This window comes from Heptranchias perlo, chromosome 6, assembly GCF_035084215.1.
Source record: "Heptranchias perlo isolate sHepPer1 chromosome 6, sHepPer1.hap1, whole genome shotgun sequence".
Taxonomy (NCBI): domain Eukaryota; kingdom Metazoa; phylum Chordata; class Chondrichthyes; order Hexanchiformes; family Hexanchidae; genus Heptranchias; species Heptranchias perlo.
Genome location: NC_090330.1, coordinates 47,763,801 through 47,789,737, shown reverse-complemented (window position 1 = coordinate 47,789,737; position 25,937 = coordinate 47,763,801). Strand labels below are relative to the sequence as shown.

At 44.6% G+C, this 25,937-nt stretch overlaps 1 protein-coding gene across 8 annotated transcripts in view; it reads left to right on the top strand.

The window, feature by feature from the left end:
* The window catches only part of tenm4 (teneurin transmembrane protein 4), a 414,166-nt gene that overhangs the window by 275,332 nt on the left and 112,897 nt on the right, over positions 1-25,937 (top strand). For all 8 annotated transcript variants that reach the window (XM_067986263.1, XM_067986262.1, XM_067986259.1 and 5 more), the window contains 2 exons: positions 14,496-14,642; positions 16,362-16,578. In XM_067986263.1, the coding sequence (XP_067842364.1) occupies positions 14,496-14,642; positions 16,362-16,578 (364 nt within the window). The remainder of the gene's footprint in view (positions 1-14,495; positions 14,643-16,361; positions 16,579-25,937) is intronic.

The following is a 25,937-nucleotide window of genomic DNA, read 5'->3' as shown; positions in this document are numbered from 1 at the left end:
CCTGTCTGCAGGGCTCTGTGTGATCAGATTATTAATGAGCGATACCAGTAACCTCAACAACACCTCCCCGTTCACCAACAGTCTCACACTCCTTACCTTTCCCCTCTCACATGACCATCAAATCGTCCTCCTTATGATTACACATTGGTTCCTCCCTCAGCTCATCGCAGAAATAAAAACCACCACCAAATGCAAATTCAAATTCACATTTATAAATTAACACGTGAAATTATGCAAACAAAATGAGATTATTCATCCTTGTGCATTCCCTTAGTGCCTGTCTTTCATGTGCCTTTTCCTTTCCTAGTGCTCCTACAAGGCGCTGTCCCAGTGGCTGGAGAATGGGTTGTGGAAGGCTGCTGACATTTAATTGAGGAGACTGCAGATGGCCTTGGAGGACGACCTCGAGCAGCTCTGGGCCTAGAGAGCACGGCTTCAGACTGCACCATCTTGGCCTGGGCTGCAGCAGTCTGTGCTGGCTGGCTGACAGGCAACAGCAAGGGCACTGGCAGAGTGGCAGGGGTGGGAGCAGGAATGCAGTCATCCTGAGAGAGGACAGTAGGTTCGAGTTCCATGGAGCCACTGCTACTCTCCCGGGGCGGCGCCTCAGCAATTCTGGTGATGTGTTGGAAAACAGATTGCTGGACTGCTGTGACACGCTGGAAGCCACTTTCAGCAGTGGTATCCAGAGCCACGATGGCAGCAGTCAGACCTTTGATGGAAGCTGTTACATTGGCCATCAGATGCTGCATCATGGTGGGTTCCACAGGTGTGCTGATGGGGGCGACCACCCGTTCCATGTGGGAAAGGATGGGCTCCAAGCTCTGCACAAAGCCCTGTGCCAAGTTTGAGCTGGACTCCCCCATGCTCCTTGACATTGTGCGCAGGCTTTCTGGCAAGCTTTGCAGTGCACCAAGCATTTGGTTGTGTACACCCATCAGCAGCCTTCTGTAGCCTGGCCATCAAAGGCATCATCTGAGTCCTTTGCAGCAGAACTAGTGAGCGACCGTGCCCTCTGGCGAGCTGGCACCTGCGGTATCCTTTCCCCCCACCCTGGCTCCTGCGCACTTGTGCCCGTTGTCTCACCACATGCAGATCCCTCCTCTATCCTAGCCTCTAAAGTAAGCACAGTGTCAGTCTCGAGTGACGGTGTCTCATCATCATCGCTGTCTTGTTCCTCTGTTTCCTCTGATGTGCAGGTTCTAGTTGTTGGGTATCTGAAATGACAAAGGGTCACTGGTTGGGTTGTGGTGAGGGGAGAGGAGAAAGTAAGGAGTGCGTGCTTACACCATCTGCAGCATGTGAGTCAGAAAAGATTGTGGGATGAGGGAGGAGTGGGAAGAGAAAAGGAGGATTAGGTATGCAGGGACCCTCATTATCGATCACTCCAGTGCCGCCAGTGGCCACGGCCTCAGTGATGTCCCTTCCCATGATGTCCAGCACTGTCTCCACCATGGGAGTTAAAACGTAGGGGCACTTGTCCTCCTCTAGTCCTTTCTTGCTGCCTACTGTTATGCGCCACCTTCTCCTGCAAGAAAGAGGGAAGTGTGTCAGTTCGTGTCCTGCAAGATGTTTGGGTGATTTGGCTGTCGTGATTGAATAGCTGCCAATACGTGTGATCTGTGAGTTGTGGGTGTGAGGCTTGCAGCAGTGCTACGTATGTGAGGGTGAGATAAAGCATATGATTTGACTGGTTGAGTACTGATTGAAGAGATTGTTGGTAGATGGGTGATGGGGGTGTAGAGCAGTGAGAATTGGATGAGGCTAATGGTGCAGTTGGTAGGATATGCCACTTGAAACTTGAACTCACTCACCTTGGCAAATCATTGAACTTCTTCCTGCACTTCATCCATGTTCTTGGAGCGATGCTCCTGGCATTGACCTCGTCCGCTATTTCCTCCCACTGCCTCTTGAGCATATGTCTGGAGGGCCTCCTGCCCCCCCCTGCGGATACAGGATGCCCCTCCTCTCCACCTCTTGCACCAAGGCCTCCAGTGCATCATCAGAGAACCTTAGTGCGCGTTCTCTCGTTGGTGCAGCCATTCTTCAAAGTATTACAGCTCTAAATCACTTCACAAACGACTCCTACCACTTCTTGCAGCCACAATGCACCTCCCCTTTAAGAGGTGCAGGCTGCCTTTAAGAAGCGTGAGCCCCTTACAATATCGGGGGCCCCCTGCTGATGCGTGCAGCCAATCAACAGTGCGGGTAGTGTTGGCTGCACGCAGCAATCATTTAAAACAACATGCAGTACGAAAGTTACATGCTGCCTGCATCGCAACAACCGGGCACAAGTTCATCGCGTACCGCACTCCTTGCGCCCATTTTCAGGGATTATGCAATTTAACCCCATTTATGTTTTATTGTTGTATATCTTACTATAGACCATCAATTTGCAAGTTACATTGTGGAGATAACAGGTTTCTTTCTCAAAAGCAAGCTGGTAATTACTTAGGGGTACAATGATGCAAAATACTGGTATTATCAAGAAAAGATAACATAAAATAGTACTGGCACATTTGGAAACTCTTTCAGTTAATAGCATTACCATTAATGGATTTAGGTACTGTCATCTCCTTGAACAAACAGTACAAAAGCTTTGCTGTCAAACCACTATAATAACAATTATCCGAATGAGCTAAACTACATGCACAAATATAATACAAATTATGTTGCTATTATTTCATGTATTTGTAGTTAGTAACATCAAAAGTAAATGAAGCATTGTAAGAATACATTGTAACCAGATGTGATCATTTTAAGAACAACCTTTTTATTCTTTTATTTGTAGTTTATCATCTAATTCAATGATTTCCATATGTCATTACAAGTTTTTTAAAAAGTTGCTCAGTAAAGTGGTTTCATCTATTAAAATAATTTGATAATGCATCTTTTCTCCAAAAATGATGTAAATGTTATCACAGGAATGGATTAGCGATGAAAACAGATTGGCCCTGAGGTAAAGTTAACAATTTTATGTTTGAAAGAAAAAAAACTATGAATCCAGTTTCTTGCAGAGGAGCTTATTTAGCAATACAGCAGAAAGTTCATTATCCATTAGAGTGGAAGAGACCCTTTGGTGAATTAAGGAAATTTGGGGATAATCAACAGTCCCAAATCTTGGCTTTACAAGTACAATAACAATAAGAAAAAAAAACACCTAGGGAGGTCAAAGAAGAATTTTCCAGATTTTTTCCCCTCGAAGTGACCTGGGTTTTCACCTGGTTTTTCACCTCTCCGAGGAGATTACACAGCTCCGGATGGGGTGGGGAGTGTATATTTCGGCATCACAACTGTATTGCATGGGCAGAATGGACTAGCAGGTCTTTTCCTTCAAGTGTTGCTGGTTAGGCTGCATGTAGACTTGGTATCCTGAACGCAGCGGGCATGGCACTGATAGCGTTCAGGGCAGCCTAATTTTGGGAAGAAATCCTAAAACAGGCGCTAGGCCCCCCCCTGTTTACATAGGCAAATTGCCTGATGCCTGATTCAGGCATGGGCCCTGGATGGCTACACTTCAGTCTTTACCAATATGGCGGGCGGCCAACTTTCAGCATGGAATGTGCATGCACATTCTGCCCGCCATATTGGATACTTAGGGGCCCAATTTACGCCTGCAAAATGGGAGTGGCACTAAAAAATTTCTAAGCTAATAAGTATGACACACAGTTGTAAGTTTGTGAGTAGACACTCAGATTATATTCATACTTGCACATTCAGGTTCAAACCAATCAAAATGGATTATTTGGCCTTGGTGTAGATTTTCAGTCATTGATATATGGGCATGCACATCCAGTTAATATAGATACAATTATTAGATTAGTCCAGTTTTCATTCTTCCTCTGGAATACGTGCTTTTATACATCACTTGAGAGACCTACGACTGCCTTCCTGGTCACTGCCATCGGGACAGCCCGGGATCATTTTAGTTAAGGAGGAAATAATTTACTGAGCTTCTGCCATTTGCACCTTAAGGACATAAGAAATAGGAGCAGGAGTAGGCCATTCGGCCCCTCAAACCTGCTCTGCCATTCAATAAGATCATGGCTGATCTTTGGCCTCAACTCCACTTTCCCGCCCGATCCCCATATTGCTTGATTCCCCTGGAGTCCAAAAATCTATCTATCTCAGCCTTGAATATACTCAATGACTCAGCATCCACAGATCTCTGGGGTAGAGAATTCCAAAGATTCACAACCCTCTGAGTGAAGAAATTCCTCCTCATCTCAATCTTTAATGGCCGACCCCTTATCCTGAGACTATGCCCCCTAGTTGTAAACTCACCAGCCAGGGCATCTCTCTCAGCATCTACCCTGTCAAACCCCCTCAGAATCTTATTTGTTTCAATGAGATCACCTCTCATTCTTCTAAACTGCAGAGAGTATAGACCCATTCTACTTAATCTCTCTTCATAGAACAACCCTCTCATCCCAGGAATCAATCTAGTGAACCTTCGTTGCACCACTTCCAAGGCATGTATATCCTTCCTTAGATAAGGAGACCAAAACTGTACACAGTGCTCCAGGTGTGGTCTCACCAAAGCTCTGTAAAATTGTAGCAAGACTTGCTTACTCTTATACCCCAACTCCCTTGCAATAAAAGCCAACATGCCATTTGCCTTCCTAATTGCTTGCTGTACCTGCATGGTAACTTTCTGTGATTCTTGTACGAGGTCACCCAGAGCTCGCCAAACATTTAACAGTTTCTCACCATTTAAAAAATATTCTGCTTTTCTATTCTTCCTACCAAAGTGAATAACCTCACATTTCCCCACATTATACTCCATCTGCCATCTACCTTAGGGGCACTCCCGACCTCTCCACTTGGCTACCGCATGGCAAGTAAGGTGGGAGGGCCCAGAATGCCTTCTCCCACCTCTTTAGTATGCTAACATAAGGTCTGTACTGACTTCACACAAAGGCCTTGTTTTGGCCATTTTGAAAACACTCAGAAATCTGGGGCAGCATAGTGGGGGTGGAGGCCCAGTATAATGGGTCTTTGCCTTATTTCCTCTTTGCCACGCCAAGTAACTTAGCGTTCCCCAGGTGCAGGAAAAAAACTTGCCGCAACAGGTCTATTTTCATATAAGGGAGTGTCACTTTTCTGGATTGAGTTTGACCATTTTTCAGCAGAAAGGATTTGGAAAGAGAGCCACAATTAGAATCATAGAATAGAATCATCGAATGATACACCACAGAAGGAGGCCATTTGGCCCATCGTGCCCATGCTGGCTCTTTGAAAGAGCTATCCAATTAGTCCCACTCCCCATAGCCTTGCAAATTTTTCATCTTCAAGTATTTATCTAATTCCCTTTTGAAAGTTATTATTGAATCTGCTTCCACCACCCTTTCAGGCAGTGCATTCCAGCTTATAACAACTCGCTGTGTAAAGTTTTTGTTCTTCATGTCGCCTCTGGTTCTTTTGCAAATTATCTTAAATCTGTGTCCTTTGGTTACCGACCCTTCTGCCATTGGAAGCAGTTTCTCCTTATTTACTCGATCAAAACCCTTCATGATTTTGAACACATCTATCAAATCTTCCCTTAACCTTCTCTGCTCTAAGGAGAACAACCCCAGATTGTCTGGTCTCTCCATGTAACTGAAGTCTTTCATCCCTGGTACCATTCCAGTCAATCTCCTCTGCACCCTCTCTAAAGCCTTGACATCTTTCCTAAAGTGTGGTGCCCAGAATTGGACACAATACACCAGCTGGGGCCTAACCATTATTTTCCAAAGGTTTAGCATAACTTCCTGGCTTTAACATAACTCCATGCCCCTATTTATAAAGCCAAGGAGCCCATATGTCTTTTTAACAGCCTTCTCAACTTGTCCTGCCACCTTCAAAGACTTGTGTAAGTACAGCCCCAGGTCTTTCTGTACCTGCACCCCCTTTAAAATTGTACCATTTAATTTATATTGCCTCTCCTCATTCTTCCTACCAAATGAATCACTTCACACTTCTCAGCATTAAATTTCATTTGCCATGTATCTGCCCATTTCACCAGTCTGTCTATGTCCTCCTGAAGTCTATAACTATTCTCCTCACTGTTCACTGCATTTCCGAGTTTCGTGTCATCTACAAACTTTGAAATTATACCCTTACCCACGTCCAGGTCATTAATATATATCAAAAAGATCAGTGGTCCCAACACCAACCCCTGGGGAACACCACTGTACACTTCCCTCCGGTCTGAAAAACAACCGTTCACCACTACTCTCTGCTTTCTGTCCCTTACCCAATTTTGTATCCATGCAGCAACTGCCCCTTTCATCCCATGGGCTTTAATTTTGCTAACAAGTCTATTATATGGTACTTTATCAAAGGCCTTTTGAAAATCCATTTACACAACATCAACCGTACTACCCTCATGAACCCTTTCAGTTACTTCATCAAAGAACTCAATCAAGTTTGTCAAATAAGATTTGCCTTTAACAAACCCATGCTGACTTTCATTTATTAACCCATATTTTTCCAAGTGCCAATTCATTTTGTCGCTGATTAATGTCTCTAAAAGTTTCCCCATCACTGACATTAGGCTGACTGGCCTGTAGTTGCCGGGTTTATCCCTCTCCCCTTTTTTGAGCAGGGGTGTAACATTTGCAATCCTCCAGTCCTCTGGCACCACTCCATATCTAAGGGGAATTGGAAGATTGTGGCCAGAGCCTCCACAATTTCCACCCTTACTTCCCTCAGCAACCTAGGATGCAGCCCATCCAGACCGGGTGACTTTTCTACTTTGAGCACTGCCAACCTTTTTAGTACCTCCTCTTTATCTACTTTTAGTCTATCCAATTTCTCTAATACCACCTCCTTTGCTGTGACATTGGCAGCATCTTCTTCTTTAGTGAAGACAGACACAAAGTACTCATTTAGTACCTCAGCCATGCCCTATGCTTCCACAAGAAGATCTCCTTTATTGTCCCTAGTTGGCCCCACCCTTCATTTGACTACCCTTTTACTATTTATATGTTTATAAAAGACTTTTGGGTTGCCTTTTATGTTAGCTGCTAATCTATTCTCATACACTGTCTTTGTCCCTCTTGTTTTCTTTTTCACTTCCCCTTGTACTTTTTGTATTCAGCTTGATTCTCTGCTGAATTATGAACCCGACATTTATCTTAAGCCTCCTTTTTCTGTTACATTTTAATCTCTATATCTTTAGTCATCCAGGCAGCTCTAGCTTTGGATGCCCTTCCTTTCCCCCTCATGGGAATGTGTCTGGTCTGTACTGGAACTATCTCCTCTTTGAAGGCCTCACATTGTTCAATTACTGTTTTACCTGCCCAATCTTTGCTTCCAATCCACCTAGGCCAGATCCCTTTACAATTCACTGAAATTAGCCCTCCTCCAGTTGATGCTGGGTTTTTAAAAACAAAGTGTATTCTCATGAGTTTTCTTTTAAAAAGACATCCAGACAATAGATGGCCAATATGCTAATCAGTGTTGGTGTGGCCCTTATCACGGAGGCACATTTTGGCCTCTTGCCTTACTCCTCTGGCACCCTTCCCCCCCCATCAAGCACCTCATCCCGTTAGACCCTTCTTGCCTCGCCTTTAAAATCCACATTGTCAACTGTCCTCCAAGCTCCCTGCCTCCTGCCACAAGTTCCTCCTCAAGATATCCTCCTTTCTTTTCCTTCCTCAGCCTTTGTACCAAATAATTCCTCACCAATGATTTGAATCTCCATCTCAACTCCTTTTCCCCGTCTCCAAATTCATTGTCCTCCTATCCTCTCTGAACCTCATCCTTCATAAACTCTATCCATATTCACAGCCACCTCCTTGAATCATCATCTCATATGGCCTCTCTCGTCCCGTGGTCCTGATCACCAACAATGCCTTCTCTGGCCACTTCCTCATACCCCTCATCATTCACATCTACGTACTCTCCCCATTACTCTCCCAAAAGCAGTGATACCATGGTTGCTCTCAAGGACATCTCCCAAATGACAGTTCTTACTGTGTGAGTCTAGATAGTGAATGTTGGCAAGCTAATGGAAGACATCACAACCTTATCCTGTCCCTGTGTGCTTTCCAGCAAGGATTACTAGAGAGTGATAAGGAGTGGGAATCTGTGTTGATTTTTCCCCTTCCTCGCCCAGAGGCACTGAGAACAATTGCCGTGTGCTGCACCAGCTGAGATCAGTTAATTCAGCACAGACCAGGAATCAAAACAGGGCCTTCAAGTCTGTTACACACTTTACCAACTGTGCCATTAGGGAGCTCCCTGCCGAACAGTGTTGATCAGACTTATTATGTTAAGAATTCTTAACAGTGATTGACATGCAGCTAATTCCTCTGTAATTAATCACTGAGCAGAAGCTCCTCTTATTTGCACTGATACATTGATGTTTGTCCTCTACTCCTTGACTGTTTCATTGGTTTGTAAGCTGTGCATAACTTATTAATTACACTGTTAATGATTTAAAGCTCGCAGGACAGAACCTTTTAACCCTTTATTCAGTTAGACTGAACTTTGAAAGCTTGACTTCACACTCTGAAATTTCATACATCATTGCTTCCAGTTTGATTTTCTCAAGAGCTCCAACACATTAGAGTTTACAATATCTTAATATAAAATATTAGTAAACTGGGATTGCAGCACATTTGTATTATCTTAAAAAAGTACAAATGGCAATTTATTCTCCACATCCCGTATCAGTTTAGATATAGATGAGACCAATCGAGAGAACTTGTATATTCCTCACAATACAGTTTGGAAAATGTAGTTGATATTTGTAAAGTACCTATCAATTATTCCTTCTCCTGATGAATTTGTCAAGTTATTAACACATGGCCACCTCTATATTGCCTAAACATGATATAGATTTGGATGAATCTTATTTTTAAATGCAATTTGTTACCACCTTCCCATCCCGACACTCAAACCTTAAATATTCTGCAACAAGCTGGACAATTAGTTTGTTTATAACAGCAACAACAAAACAGTAATCCATTATGACCTTTCTGTCCCAGGCATAGTTTAAAACACTTAAAATTCTAACCATCAATAATGCATTTAACATACTGTGTTCTCTAGAAAAAAATAATTTCTTTACATATTCAAATCAGAATACGAATTTTCGCAAACCTCTAATTATGACCCAGTTTCCTCAGAATTGCAGCTGCACAGATATTTTGATCTAAAAATCTCAGTATTTCCAATATATTAAAAAAGAATCATTCTCAGATATGATTTGTGATGCTTTTTAGCTCCATCATTCTAGTTCCATAATGAGAACACAATTGTTATGTTATTCTTGCGAAAACAAACCCTGAAATGCTGAAATATTCTGGAAAAAGCACTGGTCTGATTTTGTAGTCCAGCATAAATTTAGGCTTTGCTGCCTAACTGCTGGCACAAAGCTGATCAACAACACATCATAACTGCTGGCACAAAGCTGATCAACAACACAGTGAGCCACTGCCAGCAAATTTGTGGGGTCAGTTTATTTGAATAATTATTCATAGCTGCCGACACAGCTTTGGTCTGGTGCAGGAAGTTAGCCTAATGTGCAAAATCTGGCCAGTAGCTCAATTTAGTAGGCTAACAAATGTGCACACTTCAAAATAAGTTTGAGACATTTGTCAGCCTTTGCCAAGGCTCAGAGGAAGGAAGGAAGAAGTGCCAGGAAAAAATGAGATGAAAGGAAACCCAATGTAGAATCACAAACAAAGTGTGAGGGCAAGTGACAGAGTGGTACAGCACCTGACTCCCTGTTTGATGGCTAGCAAAGTGGATGTGCTGCTACATGAGCTGGGTGCAATGCACCTAGAGGACAGTAGTGCACCATTGCCAGCAGCAATTGGTAACCAGGATCAAGGCTGGAAACAGATGCAATAACAAATAACACACTTTCTGAAATCTGACAAGGAAAGACTACGGGCCCGATATTAGGAGGCCGGCAGGTTCGCAACGGGGGATCGACTGGGCGCGTGGGTAATGCGCCCAGTGAAATCGGGGTGCTCCGCACAGAATCGCAGGCTAATTGGAGCCACTTACCTGTGCTACCGGGTTTCGCGCTGGAAAGCTGCGCAGCGGGTGGACTGCGCATGCGCAGCATAGGCTGTCAGCTGGAGGAGCCCTATTTAAAGGGGCAGTCCTCCACTGACTGATGCTGCAGAAAATAGGCAAAATTACAGCATGGAGCAGCCCAGAGGGAAGGCTGCTCCCAGATTTAATGATGCCTCACTCCAGGTCTTATTGGATGGAGTGAGGAGGAGGGGGAGGACAGAGATCCTCCCCCCGGCGGGCGGGAGGAAGCGGCCTACCTCTGCCACCAAGAAGGCCTGGCTTGAGGTGGCAGAGGAGGTCACCTGCACCACCAACATATCACGCACCTGCATATAGTGCAGGAGGCACTGCAATAACCTAAGTAGGTCAGCCGAAGTGAGTACACTGCGTCTGCCACATCACCGCCCCCACCCCACACCTCCTTCTGCACTGCCAACACTACACTATCACATCACTCCTCACACCCATTCAAAGCTCATCCTACCTGCACTTACTCACCTCGCCAGTACTCATCCCGCCACTACCAATCAACCCAATCCTCATACAATCTCATGGCTCTATCTCATACTCACCCTCTCATGCATCTCTTTCACGGTCAGTCTCACTCAACCTGCATCACATATGTGCAGTAGGAAGCGTAAGGCAAACGTGTTGTGAGCATGAAGGGGATGCACAAGGGTGTTTTGAGGGTTTGTCATGGTTTTTACTTATATTTAATTTCTGATCAACTCACATAACACATTATATTGTCACCACTACTGCCACGTCTTTGCGAATCTTGTCTGGTTTGTGCAATAATGCCCTTTCCTGAGGATCATTATGAAGACCCACAACTGATTCACCCATTGTGTCACTGCAGAGTGGGTGTAGGTGTGTTTGCAGGGCTCTTTTGTGCAGACGACTGAGAGACGTCGGCGATGTCCCTGGTGGCACCCTGGAAGGATGCGGAGAAGTTGTTGAGGGCAGTGGTGACTTTGACAGCGACAGGTAAGAAGGTGGTGCTCGGGCCAGCCGGGAGCAGCTCGGCATGAAGGAGGCTGCAGATGTTCACGACTACATGTCGAGTGACTCTGAGCCTCCGTGTGCACTGCTGCTCAGAGAGGTCCAGGAAGCTGAGCCTCTGTCTGTACACCCTGTGGAGAGGGTAGTGCCTTCTGCGACGCATCTCTCTCTGCCGTTGCCCTCCCTCCTGTTGTGCAGGTGGATGTGTCACAGCACTGTGTTGTGGGGCTCCACATGTCAGAGGTGGACGGTGTGGCCGGCGAGGCTAGTAATGCTGTTCGTCTTTCGAGGAGGTCATGACTGCAGCTATGGCGGCCCCCATCCGGAAGATGTACATTTGAGGGGCAAGGTAGGTACATGTGTCTGGACCCCGGGGTAAGTGTGCAAGTTGGTGAGTTTTATTGTTAGGAGGAGGGTGGTGGAGGCCAAACTTTGTCCAAGGTGACAGAGTGGCCTCCTGCAATGAGTGAGGGTCTCTCCCCCCCCCCCCCCACCTGTCAAATGGACCTTTGCAGCTGCCACAGGCTGATGGCTGCAACACGTCCATTTGAACTGGGAGTGTTTCCCCCAGTACGGGAAACAGTCCCAGTTGTTTGCAAAATCCCACCCCTCCTAAAATATCATGTTAATCAGGTCTCTAAACGACCTGAAATACCTAAATAAATACTTTAAGTGGCACCCAGCGGGAGTCCCACATGCAGGGGCTGCATGCACATGTCAGCGCGTCAGTGGGGCACCCGGAAGTGGGCGGGTTGGAGCCAGGCTTCAGACCCGCCCCGGGAATCCCCGATTTTCGCAGCCTCCGCGCCACGAACGCACCCGATCGGGGGTGCGGAAATCGAGCCCTACCTCACAACACCATGTATTGGGTAGATGGCCCAATATTTCTTGCTACAAAATGTTCTCTGTCAAACTGTCTTACGAAAATTGTAACACTAGCTGCACGATGCATAATCATCCACTGGCACCCAGCTGGCCTGTAAGTTGAGCACATGTCTGTCACTGTGCATGTGCTCCTTCAACCTACAGCATGTGAAGACTACTTTCCTGTTTATACAACAAGTTGGCACATCGAGGGCACAGTCCTCCCTGGTGAAGCATTGGGAAGGCGTATCTTCTCTGACATGCCCAAGTAGCTCTGTCAGGGTTTGTAGATCCAAATACTTCGTAACGATGGATCTGTGTAATCTTTGTATTCCATTATCATGAAGGAGGAGAAGAGAGGATGCAGGAAAGGAGAATGAGGCAGCACTTAAAGACAATGCACCCCAGAAGATATTTATTCTCCACACCCTCCTCCCAAAGAATATACCAGGAACACAGGTTTTATGAGGATCTTAGTGGTAATGTGTGCTTTACCACAGAGAGAATAGGGGAGCTCTGCCATCTACTGCTTGAGGATCTGCAGCCACAGTCATCTGCCCACACACCTTTTTCTATGGCTGTGAAGGTGATAACTGGACTCAACTTTTATGCCACCAGGTCAATACACACAGCTTCGGAGGTTATCTGTTGCACTAAACATGGCACAACTAACCACATGGAATTCCGGGGCCTTGATGCTGAGAAATAACAACAGCTTGCTTTTACATGGCACCTTTAACACAAAACGTGCTACTGTTCTTCACAGTGACAAAATTAACTGGACAGCGAGCAATGGTTTTGAGGAAGCTTTTGGTAGACTTTAGAAAGATTGCAAAGTAGAGGGATTCAGCGAGAATATTTCAGAGTGTGGTAATAAAACTGCTGAAGGATTTGCTATCAAAGCTGGAGTGAAGTGAGTAGGGATGCATGGGAAGCCAGAGTCAGAAGAGCAGAGGACATGCGCTAGAATATGGAGCAGAAGAAGGTTGCGGAAGTAGGGAGGGGCACGGCCATGGAGGGACTTGTAGATGAGGACAAGGACTTTGAAAATGAGTGTGTTGGAGGATGGGGAGCCAAAGAAAGTTGATGAGAACAGAGGTGATAGGGGAGCAGGACCTGGTGCGGGGTAGGATGCAGATTGCAAAGTTTTGAATGAGTTGCAATTTGTTAAAAGGTGGAATTTAAGAGGCTGGCAAGGAAAGAATTGGAGTAATCGAGTGTGGAGGTGACAAGGCATGGGTAACGGTTTCAGTGGCAATGAATGTCACCACTAGGCAGCATGTAGAAAGGAAAGGAAGGAGCCCAGGTCTTCGACTGTACCTATGACGATTATTTGGGGGCAGGAGGAGAAGCATGGATAGAATGTAGCAGCATGGATAGAAATTTGGTTAATGGATAAGAATCAACGAGTTAGGATCAATGGGTGTTGCCCAGATTGGAGCAAGATTCAAAGTTATTAGCCGAGGGATTAATGCTGGGTCCACTTTTGATCTCGGACTTGGGCATAGGGAGCAAATTAACAACAACAACAACTTGCATTTATCTAGCATCTTTAATGTAGAAAAACAGTCCAAACTGCTTTATAGAAACATAATTGGACAAAAATTGACACCAAGCCAAAGAAGTAGATATTAGGAGGGGTAACTAAAAGCTTAGTCAAAGAGATAAGTCTTAAAAAGGGTCTTAAAGGAGGATAGAGAGGCTGAGAGGCTGGGAGGTTTTGAGAGGGAATTTCAGAATTTAGGGCCTAGACAGCGGAAGGCACAGCTGCCAATGGTGGGACGAAGGGAGTGGAGGGTTCAAAAAAAGTCAACACAATTTAGGGAATTTAGCAAACAGTGAGGAGAACTATAAAAGACTAAGGAAAATGTGACAGGTTAATGGAATGGGTAGACAGGTGGCAGGTACAAATTTCTGTGGATAAGTGTAAGCAAATGCATTTCTGAAGGAAAAACGAGCATTGGACGTTGACATTCAATGGAAAAACATTGAAGTGTGTGGATGAACAGAGAAACCTAGAAGTTCTTACCACTCGGGGAGTCTTTGCAGTCACTGCAGTCTGCCAGTGTCTGACAAAATTGTTAGCCACAATGAGAAAAATCTGCTGCTTAGATATTTATTTATTTAAATTTGGTGGGTACATCAGGTGGGAATATTTAAGCTTACCGTGACGAGATATATTTTTTGCTTGCAGAACTTCCCCCTCACCCACTGAGTGGAAAATCCAGTCCACTGCTCCTTGATGCAAATTATTAAACTTCCAACACTGTTACATTGTTTTGCAATGGTGTATAAATTGCAATACTTGGCAGCTTTATTTCTGAAGAGCTTTAAAGAGAGCTAATTAATTTTTGGAGTGTGGTTTTTGGTATATATGTTAGAAACAGAATGAGAGACACAATGGGGTAGATCTTGACTTGTTACAGTCTCCCGATTTTTATTTCCATTGACCTCAATGAAATTGGGAGAGGTGTAAAATGGGCTGCCGACTTGCTATTACCCGGTTTACACTATTGCACAAAGTCAAGATCTACCCCAATGTGTCCCATTCTGAGCTATGACTATTGAAAAGCCAGAAGAAAAATCTCAATTGTGAAACTTGTTTATATTGACAGAGGGTTGCCCAGGTTTGTGTAATGGAAATGGACGATGCACGCTGGATCAGAATGGTTGGCATTGCGTGTGTCAGCTGGGCTGGAGAGGTGCCGGATGTGACACCTCCATGGAAACTGCTTGTGGAGATGGAAAAGATAACGATGGGGGTAAGAAGCTGTTTGCATACTTTAAATTTGCAGCAGTATTATTAAAAGCACAAGAGACCATAAAAGGTTTCAGGTTTGTAAGAATAGATCAACAATTGTTCATGTTTAAATTGTCATGGTTGCAATGATTGCCATTTATGAACGTTTATGTAAATGCAACTACAAACCTTAACTAGGCTTTAGTGGGCCAGTATACAAAACCCCTTCACTCTTTGGAAATTCTGTATAAGTTCATGGTTGGCTCATTTATTTGCAATGCATGGTCCATATTGGAGTCTGCATACTTCAGGGGAGATAACATTTTGTTATGCATGCTAGCAGAAGTTTTCTGAATTTTCACCCGAGGTGCATTTAGTAAGCTTTGTGACTTTGAGAAACGCGTACATATAACAGCAGAGCTGTCATCATTGGACAAATCTTAGCTGTGGGATTTTTGATAGCTAGTCAACCATGCCCCTGAGTCAGAGCTGCATACAAACATGCAATGGGGTTTCTGTCCTTCCTTTCGGGAGCAACAAAAGAAATGCTCTGAGGACAGTTAAACACCACTTAAAAAGTGCAGTTGATTTTAACAGCAGAAAACCTGAAGTGCGAGCATTAATTAGCATCAGCTGTTAGTCCATCCCAATGACCCACAGTGGCCATGATTGGTGGGAGCTGCTCTTCAGCCCTTGTTCCGAGGCCCTGTTACCAGACCAGCTGCCTTCTACCCAACCCACGCCCTCTGAAGCTGTTATTTCAGCCCAGCATTGAATGTGACTCTGGAGCCACCAGTTTCATCAGGAAAATATCATCAAGGACTCCACCTGGAGAATGCACTCAACAACTTCCACCAAGGGATTATTGCTCCAGCAAAAGCCTGTGGAATAATTGATGAGTTTGAATCAATAAAGCATGGCTGCAGCCCCCGTGAAGTTAATTGGGCATCACTGTCCTGACTATGTATTGAACAGCGGTTATTTAAAACCTATCCATTATATGTTAAAATCCATGGGTTGGCCATCATACTGCATTTCAAAATTAATTGAAAACTTCTGTGTCACCCAATCTCTATGGGAAAATGCATGATGAAATTATCCACATGTACCTGCAATACATATTCCAATTTTCATGTATGTATAATGCTGATGCCCCCACATAAATCTAGCTGAATTCTTTCTCCTTTTCTATAGTTTAAAATTTGTGGACTTTAGGTCCTGGCACATACCTTATGCTGTGTGCGCCTCCCTCCTTCCTCTTCCTGTTCCTTCACTTTCTTCTGTACTTTGCATGGTTCATCAGCATGAAACTCTCAAATCATCTTCAGTTCCCTATTATGAGTTTGTATTTGCACCCATTGTCTGGTCTGTCTGAACTTGTCTTTCATGGTCAAGATAACCCAGCTCCATCACCTTTTAATCCTTCCCTTGTTGTCAACAAGCCCAAATGCTGTGTCCTGAAAGTTTATTCTTTGCACATGCGCTATTTGGTGTTGGATGCCTTCGTGGGCATGTGCAAAATGAAGACCTCTCACAATATAGAGTGGAACATAATACAGATAAGTAGGTTTTACTGTGCCACATTTCATTGTGGGAAACAGGCCCTCTGTTAGTGTGCGAGTTGGACAGATGAGGTTATTTTGCCTTCCAGTATTGACCAGTCCAAGTCAATTTATCTTTTTTAATATAAATACATTTGTTACATCTAATATTGAAGATATCTTGGTCCTTTCTGTACCAGATGGTTTAACAGATTGCATGGACCCTGACTGCTGCCTTCAGCCTTTATGCCACGATAATCCGCTGTGCCTCGGATCACCGGATCCTCTTGATGTTATTCAGCAGACTCAGATGCCATCTTCACAACAGAACCTTCTATCCTTCAATGACAGAGTCAAATTCCTCATCAGCAAGGATGGCACACATGTGATCCCTGGTGAAAACCCTTTCAACAGTGGGTAAGGTCTTTCAGAATACACATTTAAAAAATATATTTGTGCTACCAATCTAAAATATAATAGAATCTTACGTCAACTTTTCTCATTATAAAATCCTGTGTCCATATTTATAATGGAAGCTGCCTCTGTAAACTTATCAAGCTGTATTGACACTCTCCTGCCAGTAGAGTTACTGCAATATTACTACTTGTGGGATGGTGCAATTACAGCATAATAAGTTTACATAGCCAGTTTGCATCATAAATGTATACATAGGAATTTTTAATAGAAAAAGAAAAATAAGAACATAATATGTAACTTTAAAATTGGGAATAAATTATATCTGCATGCTGTGGTCCAAATACCCCCTGGCTTCGAACCCTACATCACCTCTTGAATACACTTGATCTTGACTCCCTGTATACAATGTCATGGGTGATCGACTAGTATATGTTTAAAAGACAAAGCTTCAGAACAAAAATCCCATTGAAAAGAGAGACACAAAGAACTGAGCATCCTTTTTAGCTGTCATGTATAGACTCAAATATATTCACTAGTTGGTATGGTTCCAGATTTTTCTTTAATTTTGCTTCTCTAAAATTATATATGAGCGATATAGCATGAATCTATATTGGGGTAGTATAAATGCATCTGCATTATAGAATATATATGTATTTAGTTCATTGCCAGGCAGGGCAAATGGATTATAAATATGATTATTATTGTTTGCTTCTCGTAGTCCAGAGCTTTCCTTACTGCAGATTTTTTTTGCAATATTATTTAATAACTATTACAAAAGGGACTTTGTGCTTATGGTCATATAACCTCATCTCAAAAAAGGGGAAATATAGTAATCTTTTGTATTATGAGGTGTGTACAGTACATTGTAGTGTGATGTGCTTCATATTTTGAAATGCTACTAGCTCTATGATGTTGTGATGAGCTCATGAGCTCTCAGAAAATTCTTTATTTAGGATCTGGGCTGTAACAATGATGAGGGAAGTGATTGAAATTAAGCATTTCCCATATTGTAAGTACATGTACACAAAGCAGAGATGAAGTAACACCCATATACAAGTTGTTAAGGACCTCCTCCTGTGTAACACTATCTGTCCGTTTGGCTTTTATAAACCATAAAGTAATTTCTGTAAAATACATTGTAGTTAAGTTTATTTCAGTATTGAAACTTTCAAAGTAGTGGAATATGTAGGTGTGGTATATGGGGTAGTATAAATGCATTAGCTTTGTAGGATATATATGTATTTAGTTCATTATCAGGCAGGGCAAATGGATTGTAAATATGATTATTATTGTTTGCTTCTTGTAATCCAGATCTGCAATATTGTAGATTTTTTTTGCAATATTATTTAATTACTATTACAAAAGGAACTTTGTGTTTACGGTCATATAACCACATCTCAAAAAAGTGCAATTATAGTATGCCTTTGTATTATGACCATGATATGAATTGCATGTTGCTTTTTGGCAGCTTGTCAGGATTGCTTTATAAGTCTTGTTAAATTCTAGGAATTTTACACTAGATATTTTCCTCTGGTCAGCATCGCAGACCACCTCCATAAGTGAGCGCTCACTCCCTACGACACAGAAAATGCTTTTACTTGTCCAGTATTTAGGTAAATGTAGTGAGCTCAGAGGTCCAGGATGTACCACATGCCCTCGTGATTTCCTTGCCATCAGTAGATGGAATAATAAACAGTCTGCAAAAGTGTGGCCTAGGCTTTAAATTACTAGTGAGATTTATTGAACAGTAAACAGATAAATGATGGTAGCAAAAACAAGCATTATATACGCAACTATACCTTCTTGGGATATAGAAAATAAGAAAATCCCTCCTGTTGCTCAATATACAATCGAACCTCAAAACATGGTGCCTGATTAATCTTGTGACAGTTTGTTGCCATGGAGTCCCTGCCTTGTCCCTATCTGACAGCTTCAGACTAACTGCTGACTGAGAGGAAGCCAGCCTCAGATAGAGCATTCAAAATCCTTTGAAGAAAGATTGGAACAATGTAGTTATCTTTATAACTACATTGGGTAGTCATCCATTCACAGGATACCAATTAAACATATACTTAAAAGATCCACAGATCTTTGAACTGAATGGCTTAACCTGAGACCAAACTATTTTGTCCCATTAGACTGCTGCTATAACAACCCAATTGGCAGCTTTTTGCAGGAGCAGTTGGGACACAATGTACCAGGCACTCAGACACAGAATTACCAATTAACATTTGCATGTCCTATCAATGTTCATATAAATAACTGTCTGGGTCCTGCGCTGTTGTGTATCTAATGGACTGGCTAATTTCTGGAAGTGAGCCTGTATTTTTGTAACATCACTAGTACTAACATTAGCAAAACAGAAGCCATCACTGCCAAAAATATTTCATTTTTGTCACAAGTCCAAGTAGATGAACCAAGCCATGGATGGTTTAGGGCTTTGACGAGAAAACACCAACCAAGTTGGAAGTGGTCAAGCTTCCCTGAAGCTGTTAAGAGGATTGTGACAGGGACTATATACATACACTGAGAGAGAGTGCCAATGGATTGTTTTCAAATTTAATGATTACACTGCAGCGACAGGGCAGTTTATAGGATTAGACACAAGATTATGTCACCTTTAAATCAAACTGGATTCCAAATGCAAGAAATGTATTATTTTAAGATTGAACCAGATGAATGAAATGAAAATGATTGTTAATCAGGTATCAAAATTAGATTAACATGAAAAGCTATAAATAGGACTGTATTGTCCTCCTGTTTTTATTTTGTTCCTTAACTGCTCTTTGCAGCAGACGACAAGCAAGAGATGAACTTTTAAGGGGTGGGATCTTTTTATTGAAACATAGACCTTGAAATTATTCTGTATGGTATTAGTATGCCAATATCTGATATGTTTGTATGAATTCCTTTATCTGTTAGTTTAACAGAGGCATTAACCAGTATGCTAATGTCACACAGTGTAACTTCAAAGCCATGATAGAACGTTCTGCTTCGTGGCTGAGAAATGCAAATTGCTTCCAGATGTGAGATGGACCAGGTTTTAAGACTGGTCTTCACTGACACTCAAGCTCAGTACTTTAGAAGTGCCCTGATTTTTTTCATGTCTTTATTTATAATTCTGTTTATCTGTTTGTTTATAGATCCATTTTATATTCCAATAAATTGGAAATTAAGTTTCAAAGAATGCTGCTGGCACAAGAATGTGCACTTTTCAGGCACCTTGCAACAGCCTAATTGTTAGGTTTCAACAGGTCCAAAGCTAAAAGCAATTCTGGACTTTTTTTAATGAATGCTTAGTTCGAAAAGGCATAAACAATGAGTATTAAGGTCATTCTAATTACTGTGAATAATGAGGAAAAAGGTGTGAGGAACGATAAGCCACAAAACAAATTGATAATCATAGCTTGTTATTTGAAATAAGCTGAGATACTGCTTGATGCATACAAAGTAAACAGAACAGTGATGTATTCCTATGAGCATCAGTTAAAGAGCTTTGGATTTATCTCAATGTCAGCAGTTGGAATATTTGATGAAAAAGATGGAGCAGTTGACTGGGACTTTGCATTTTCTGGTATCTTGGGACCAGTATACAGTATGTGTTTGGTTAATTGATATCATTACTGAACTTAGGAATTCTTACTGCAGGTCATCTCTATTAGTAATTGGCAGAGGAAATAATCTTTTCTACTTACTATCTATGCATGATTGACTGAAATTGTTATACTATTTCATCTATAAAAGGAAAATTTCCTGTTCTCTGCTTGACACTTCCCCACATAGGCCTGAGAATTATAAATGAGCATGTGCAGAACTGGGGATACAATACACAGAATTCCAGGCTGCTGCCTGTTAGTGCTTCCAATACCCTGCACCTCTGTGTCGCTGGTTTTTACTCCAGTCGCAACCTATTATATAGATTATAACAGCAAATGTAAACCCACCCCCCCCAGAATTAATCGGAAAACAATACTATAGTATAACATTGGGCGCTAAATTGGGCTGTGTAGCGCCCGTTGTTTCGATGCTACACGGCCTCTCGAACATCCAAGATGGCACACACTTTTCCAGCGTGACATGTGTCAGACGCCATCTTGGTATAGGTATTAGCGCATGCGCACATACCGAGCGCCGGAAGCATGTAAAGTAGGGAGAAAATGCGTGCAGTGTGCAACGCTGATTTAAAGTGATAGACACCATTTTGGGCCTTAACGCTCAACTCAACGTACAGTCTTAATCACGCATATCTGAACGTGTCTTAGAGTGCCTGGAGCACCCCCCCTCCCCACCCACCCCACCAGCGCTATTTAAGGGGGCCATGCAGGATTTACAGGTTAGTTGAACAGGAAGTGTTTTTTGAAGCTCCCTATACTTACTGAGAGTTGCTAGAGTACTTTTGAGAGTAGTTTGGCAGGTACTGCCTTACGGTTCGGTAAGTTACAACCACGGTGAATCCGAACATTCCTGGCAACCATGGCTGGTCTGCTAGAGCTCCCGCTGGGCATTGAGCACGACTGGGAGTGTGCAGAGAGGCCACGCACAGCAGGTCAAGCTGCGAGGAGAGGGAGGACCGAGGGGGCGCAGGGCACTGAACAGGAGGCCGTATCCCATGAGGGCCTTCCAGGAGTAAATCTCTTACCTCAACATGACCGAGGAGGATTGCATCTGATGTCTGAGGTTCATCAAGGAAGCCATGACCAAGATCTGTCAACTGGTGTGGCCATAACTGCAGCCTCAGAGCAGGGCAAGAACAGCATTGCCTGTGACTGTGAAGATCACCGTCACACTGAATTTCTACGGCTTAGGATCATTTCAGGTCTCTGCTGACGACATGTGCAACATTTTGCAGTATGCAGTGCACTGTTGCATAAGGGAGGTCACAGACGCACTGTACCAAACGAGGAACAGGTTCATCACCTTCCCTCTCAACAGAGACAAGCAGAACGAGCGAGCACGGGGATTTGCTCGCATTGTTGGCTTCCCCATGGTGCAGGATGTCATTGACTGCATGCACATTGCCCTGCTTGCCCCACATATCAACTCGTCCGTCTTCATCAACCGAAAGAGCTCCACTCCCTGAACATGCAGCTGGTGTGCAACCACACGCATCGAGTATTGAGGTCGATGCCCGCTACCCTGGGAGCAGTCACGACGCCTTCATCATGTGGCAGTCCAACGTGCCAGCTATCTTTTACCTGCCCCTCGGCAAGTCAAAGGCTGGCTACTAGCCAACAAGGGCAGTCTCCTCATGCCATGGCTCGTGACGCCAGTCAGGAACCCATGCACACGTCCACAGCAGGCCTATAATGAGAGCCATGCTGCCACAAACAACATTGTGGAGCAAACCATAGGCCTCCTCAAACAACGCTTCCACTGCCCGGACCGGTCTGGAGGAGCCCTCCAGTACTCCGCTGAGCGGGTGGGCAGATTCGTGGTGGTATGCTGCATGCTGCACAACCTCACCATCATGAGGGACCAGCCTTTGCCACCAATGATCGTAGAAGACCCTGAGCCAGAGGTGGAGGAGGAAGAGGCTGAGGAGGAGGAGGAGGGGGAGGAGCTAGAAGAGGAAGTGGAGGAAGGCGCAAGGGACCACACACCTTGTCTGCAAGGGCTCTGCATGCTCGCCTGATCCATGCCCGCTATCAATAATGTCAACTGCATCTCCCAACTCACCAACAGTCCTACTCTCCCCACCTTTCTGCTCCCACAAGACAATCAAATCGTCCTCCATCCGATTGCACATTGGTTTCCCCCTCATCTCATCGCACAAATGAAAACCACCACCGAATGCAAATTCAAAGTCACATTTATCAACGAATAAATAAAATTATGGAAACAGAACAGAACTATTCACCCTTGTGCATTGCCTTAGAGCCTGTTGTTCATGTGTCTCTTACCTATCCTAGTGCTCCTACGATGTGTTTCCCAGTGGCTGGAGCTTGGTGGTGGGAGGCTGCTGGCCTTCAATGGAGGAGTGTGTCAATGGAGGAGAATGACCTCAAGCAGCCCTGGCCTGGGAGAGCCCAGCTTCAGGCTGCACCATCTCAGCATGGGCTGTAGCAGTTTGGCCTGGCTGGCTGACAGGCAACAACAAGGGCACTGGCGGAGTAGCAGGGGTGGAAGCAGGAATCCGACTGCCATGGCGCCACTGCCACTCTCCCGGGGTGGCACCTCAGCACTCCTGGTGATCAGCTGGAGAACAGATTGCTGAAATGCTATGACGCCCTGGAAGCCCCGTTCCACAGTGGTTCCCAGAATAGCAGCAGCCTGAGCTTCCATTGCAGCAATCTGAGCAGCAACCGTAGCTTGCAGACCTTTGATAACATTGTTTTTTGCTGCAATGGAAGCCGCGACATCGGCAATCAGGTGCTGCATCATGGTGGTTTCCACAGGTGTGCTGATGGAGGTGACCACCCATTCCATGTTGGAAAGGATGGGCTCCAAGTTCTGCACAAAGCCTTGAACCAAGTTGGAGCTGGACTCCTTCATGCCCCTTGACATTATGAGAAGACTTTCTGGCAGGCTTTCCATTGCGCCAAGCATTTGGTGGTGTACGCCCATCAGCCATCTTCTGTAGCCTGGCCCATCGAAGTCCTCATCTGACGCCTCTGCAGCAGAACTAGTGAGCGACCTCGCCCTCCGGCGAGCTGGCACCTGCGGTATCCGTTCCCCCTGCCCCGAATCCTGCGCACTTGTGCCCGGTGTCTCACCATGTGCAGATCCCTCCTCTAACCTAACCTCTAAAGGACGTGCAGTGTCAGTCTCTGAGCTGGTGGATGCGAGTGTCAGTTTGAGTGACAGTGTGGCTTCAGTGTCCCCCTCCTCCTCCAACGGTGCAGCCACCTGTTGTAAGGTATCTTCAATGACAAAGGGAAACAGGTTGTGTTGTGGAGTGGGGAGAGGAGCAAGTAAGACGTGCGTGCCGACGGCATCTGCAGCACATCAGTCAGAAAAGATTATGGGAGGAGGGAGATGTGGGAAAGGAGAAGGAGCATTAGATATGCAGAGACTCCCTTCATCGGGACCTTCAGCGCGGCATGTTGTCACGGCTGCAGTGACGGCCCACCCAATGATCCGAAGCACTATCTCCTCTAGGGGGGGTGAGGACGTGTAAGTGTCCCCGTCCATCCTCAGATCGCTCCTGCTGCTGGCTGTTATGCGCCACCTTCGCCTGCAAGACATAGGACAGAGTGTCAGTGAATATCCTGCAAGGTGTGTGGGTAATATGCCTGTCATGATCGAATAGCTGCCAGTGTGTGTGACCTGTGAATGGTGGTTGTGTGGCCTGCAAGTGTGGTACTATGTGGGGGTGGGATGCAGCATGCCGAGTGCAGCATTGCGTATGGATTGGCAGTGTTTGCTGGTGGGTGGTTGCGGGAGGTGTGATGCATGGAGAGGTGGTGCAGTTTGTAGGATGTGCTACTTGACAATTGCATTTCACTCACCTTGACCACTCGTGTCAAAGCATTGAACTTCTTTTGGCACTGCACCCACGTGCGCGGTGCCATGCTCCTGGCATTCACTTCCTGCACCACAGCCTGCCAATGCCTGCGGAGCTGCAGTCTGCAGGGTCTCCTGCCATCCATGTTGGCCCTCCTTTCCTCCACCCCTTCCACCAGCGCTTCCAGTGTATCATTGGAGAAGCGTGGGGCCTTCTCTCACATCGGTGCTGCCATCCCTCCGGCCATCCTTCCCTCCTCCTAGTGAGTTGTGCATGTCCCATTTAAAATGTGCGCCTGCACCTTTAAAAGGTGCAGGCTGCCGATGACGTGCGCTGAGCACGCCCCATTTATGGCTTCCTCATTCTCTGTGCAGCCTGTCAGCAGCGCAGATAGCGTTGGCTGCACGGAGATATCATGGTAAGTAGCAGGCAGCTCGAAATTCACGTGCTGCCTGCGTAGGGGCCATCGGGCACAGGGTAATAGCAGATCACGCTATCCGCACCTGAAAATGGGCCCTATCGAATTTTTCCCCCTTTGCCTTTAAATATTTTACCTTGCTTTATAAAGCAACTGCTAGCACAAAGCTGAAGTACTGAGTCCAGATGTGATCTTGGATTACTGAGTCCAGTTGTGTGTTAGGGAAAGGGGGATTCCAGTCAGAACAAATATCATCCATTTGCCTAATGCCAAACATTTTCCTATTTTTTAAATTCATTCTCGGGATATGGGTGTCGCTGACAAGGCCAGCGTTTATTTCCCATCCCTGGTGACCCTTGTGGTGGTGGTGGGCCTTCTTCTCGAACTGCTGCAGTCGAAGTAGTGAAGGTTCTCCCACAGCGCTGTTAGATAGGGAGTTCCAGGATTTTGACCCAGCGACATAGGAGGAATGGCATTAAATGTCCAAATCGGGATGGTGTGTGACTTGGAGGGGAACTTGGCAGTGATGGTGTTCCCATGTGCCTGCTGCCCTTGTCCATCTAGATGGCGGAAGTCGCGAGTTTAGGAGGTGCTGTTGAAGAAGGCTTGGCGAGTTGCTGCAGTGCATCCTGTGGATGGTACACACTGCAGCCACAGTGCGCCTTTGGTGAAGGGAGTGAATGTTTAGGATGGTGGATGGGGTGCCAATCAAGCGGATTGCTTTTTCCTGGATGGTGTCGAGCTTCTTGACTGTTGTTGCAGCTCCACCCATCCAGGCAAGTGGAGAGTATTCCATCACACTCCTGACTTGTTCTTTGTAGGTGGTGCAGAGGCTTTGGAGAGTCAGAAGGTGAGCCACTCACTGTAGAAGGCCCAGCCTCTGACCTGCTCTAGTAGCCATAGCATTTATGTGGCTGGTCCAGTTGAGTTTCTGGTCAATGGTGGCCCCCATGATGTTGATGTTGGGGGAGTTAACAATGGTAATGACATTGAATATCAAAGGGAGTTGGTTATGTTCTCTCCTATTGGAAATGGTCATTGCCTGGCACTTGTGTGGCGCAAATGTTACTTGCCACTTATCAGCCCAAGTCTGGATGTTGTCCAGGTCTTGCTCCATGCGGGCATGAACTGCTTCATTATCTGAGGAATTGCAAATGGAGTTGAACACTGCAATTATCAACGAACAGCTCCACCTCTGAAGTTAATTTTCCTATTTAGTTGATAGAAGCCATGTACATTGTGATTCAGGCTCAATTAAGAGTAACAATGGATCAGTGGTGACATATTTCCAGGTAATGTTACCAATATAATTGTTTTCTATCAATTGCACAAAGTTTTTGATTTGCTGATAGAACATGTACAATAGGCCTTTGATATGTAGAAGGCAAACAAATCAAAAAGTAATAAATTCAGAAACCGCCAAAGACTCAGAAATGTTAGCAATCTTCATTGGTGAATTGAAAGTATTGCAAGATAAAAGTATTTGATACTGACAGC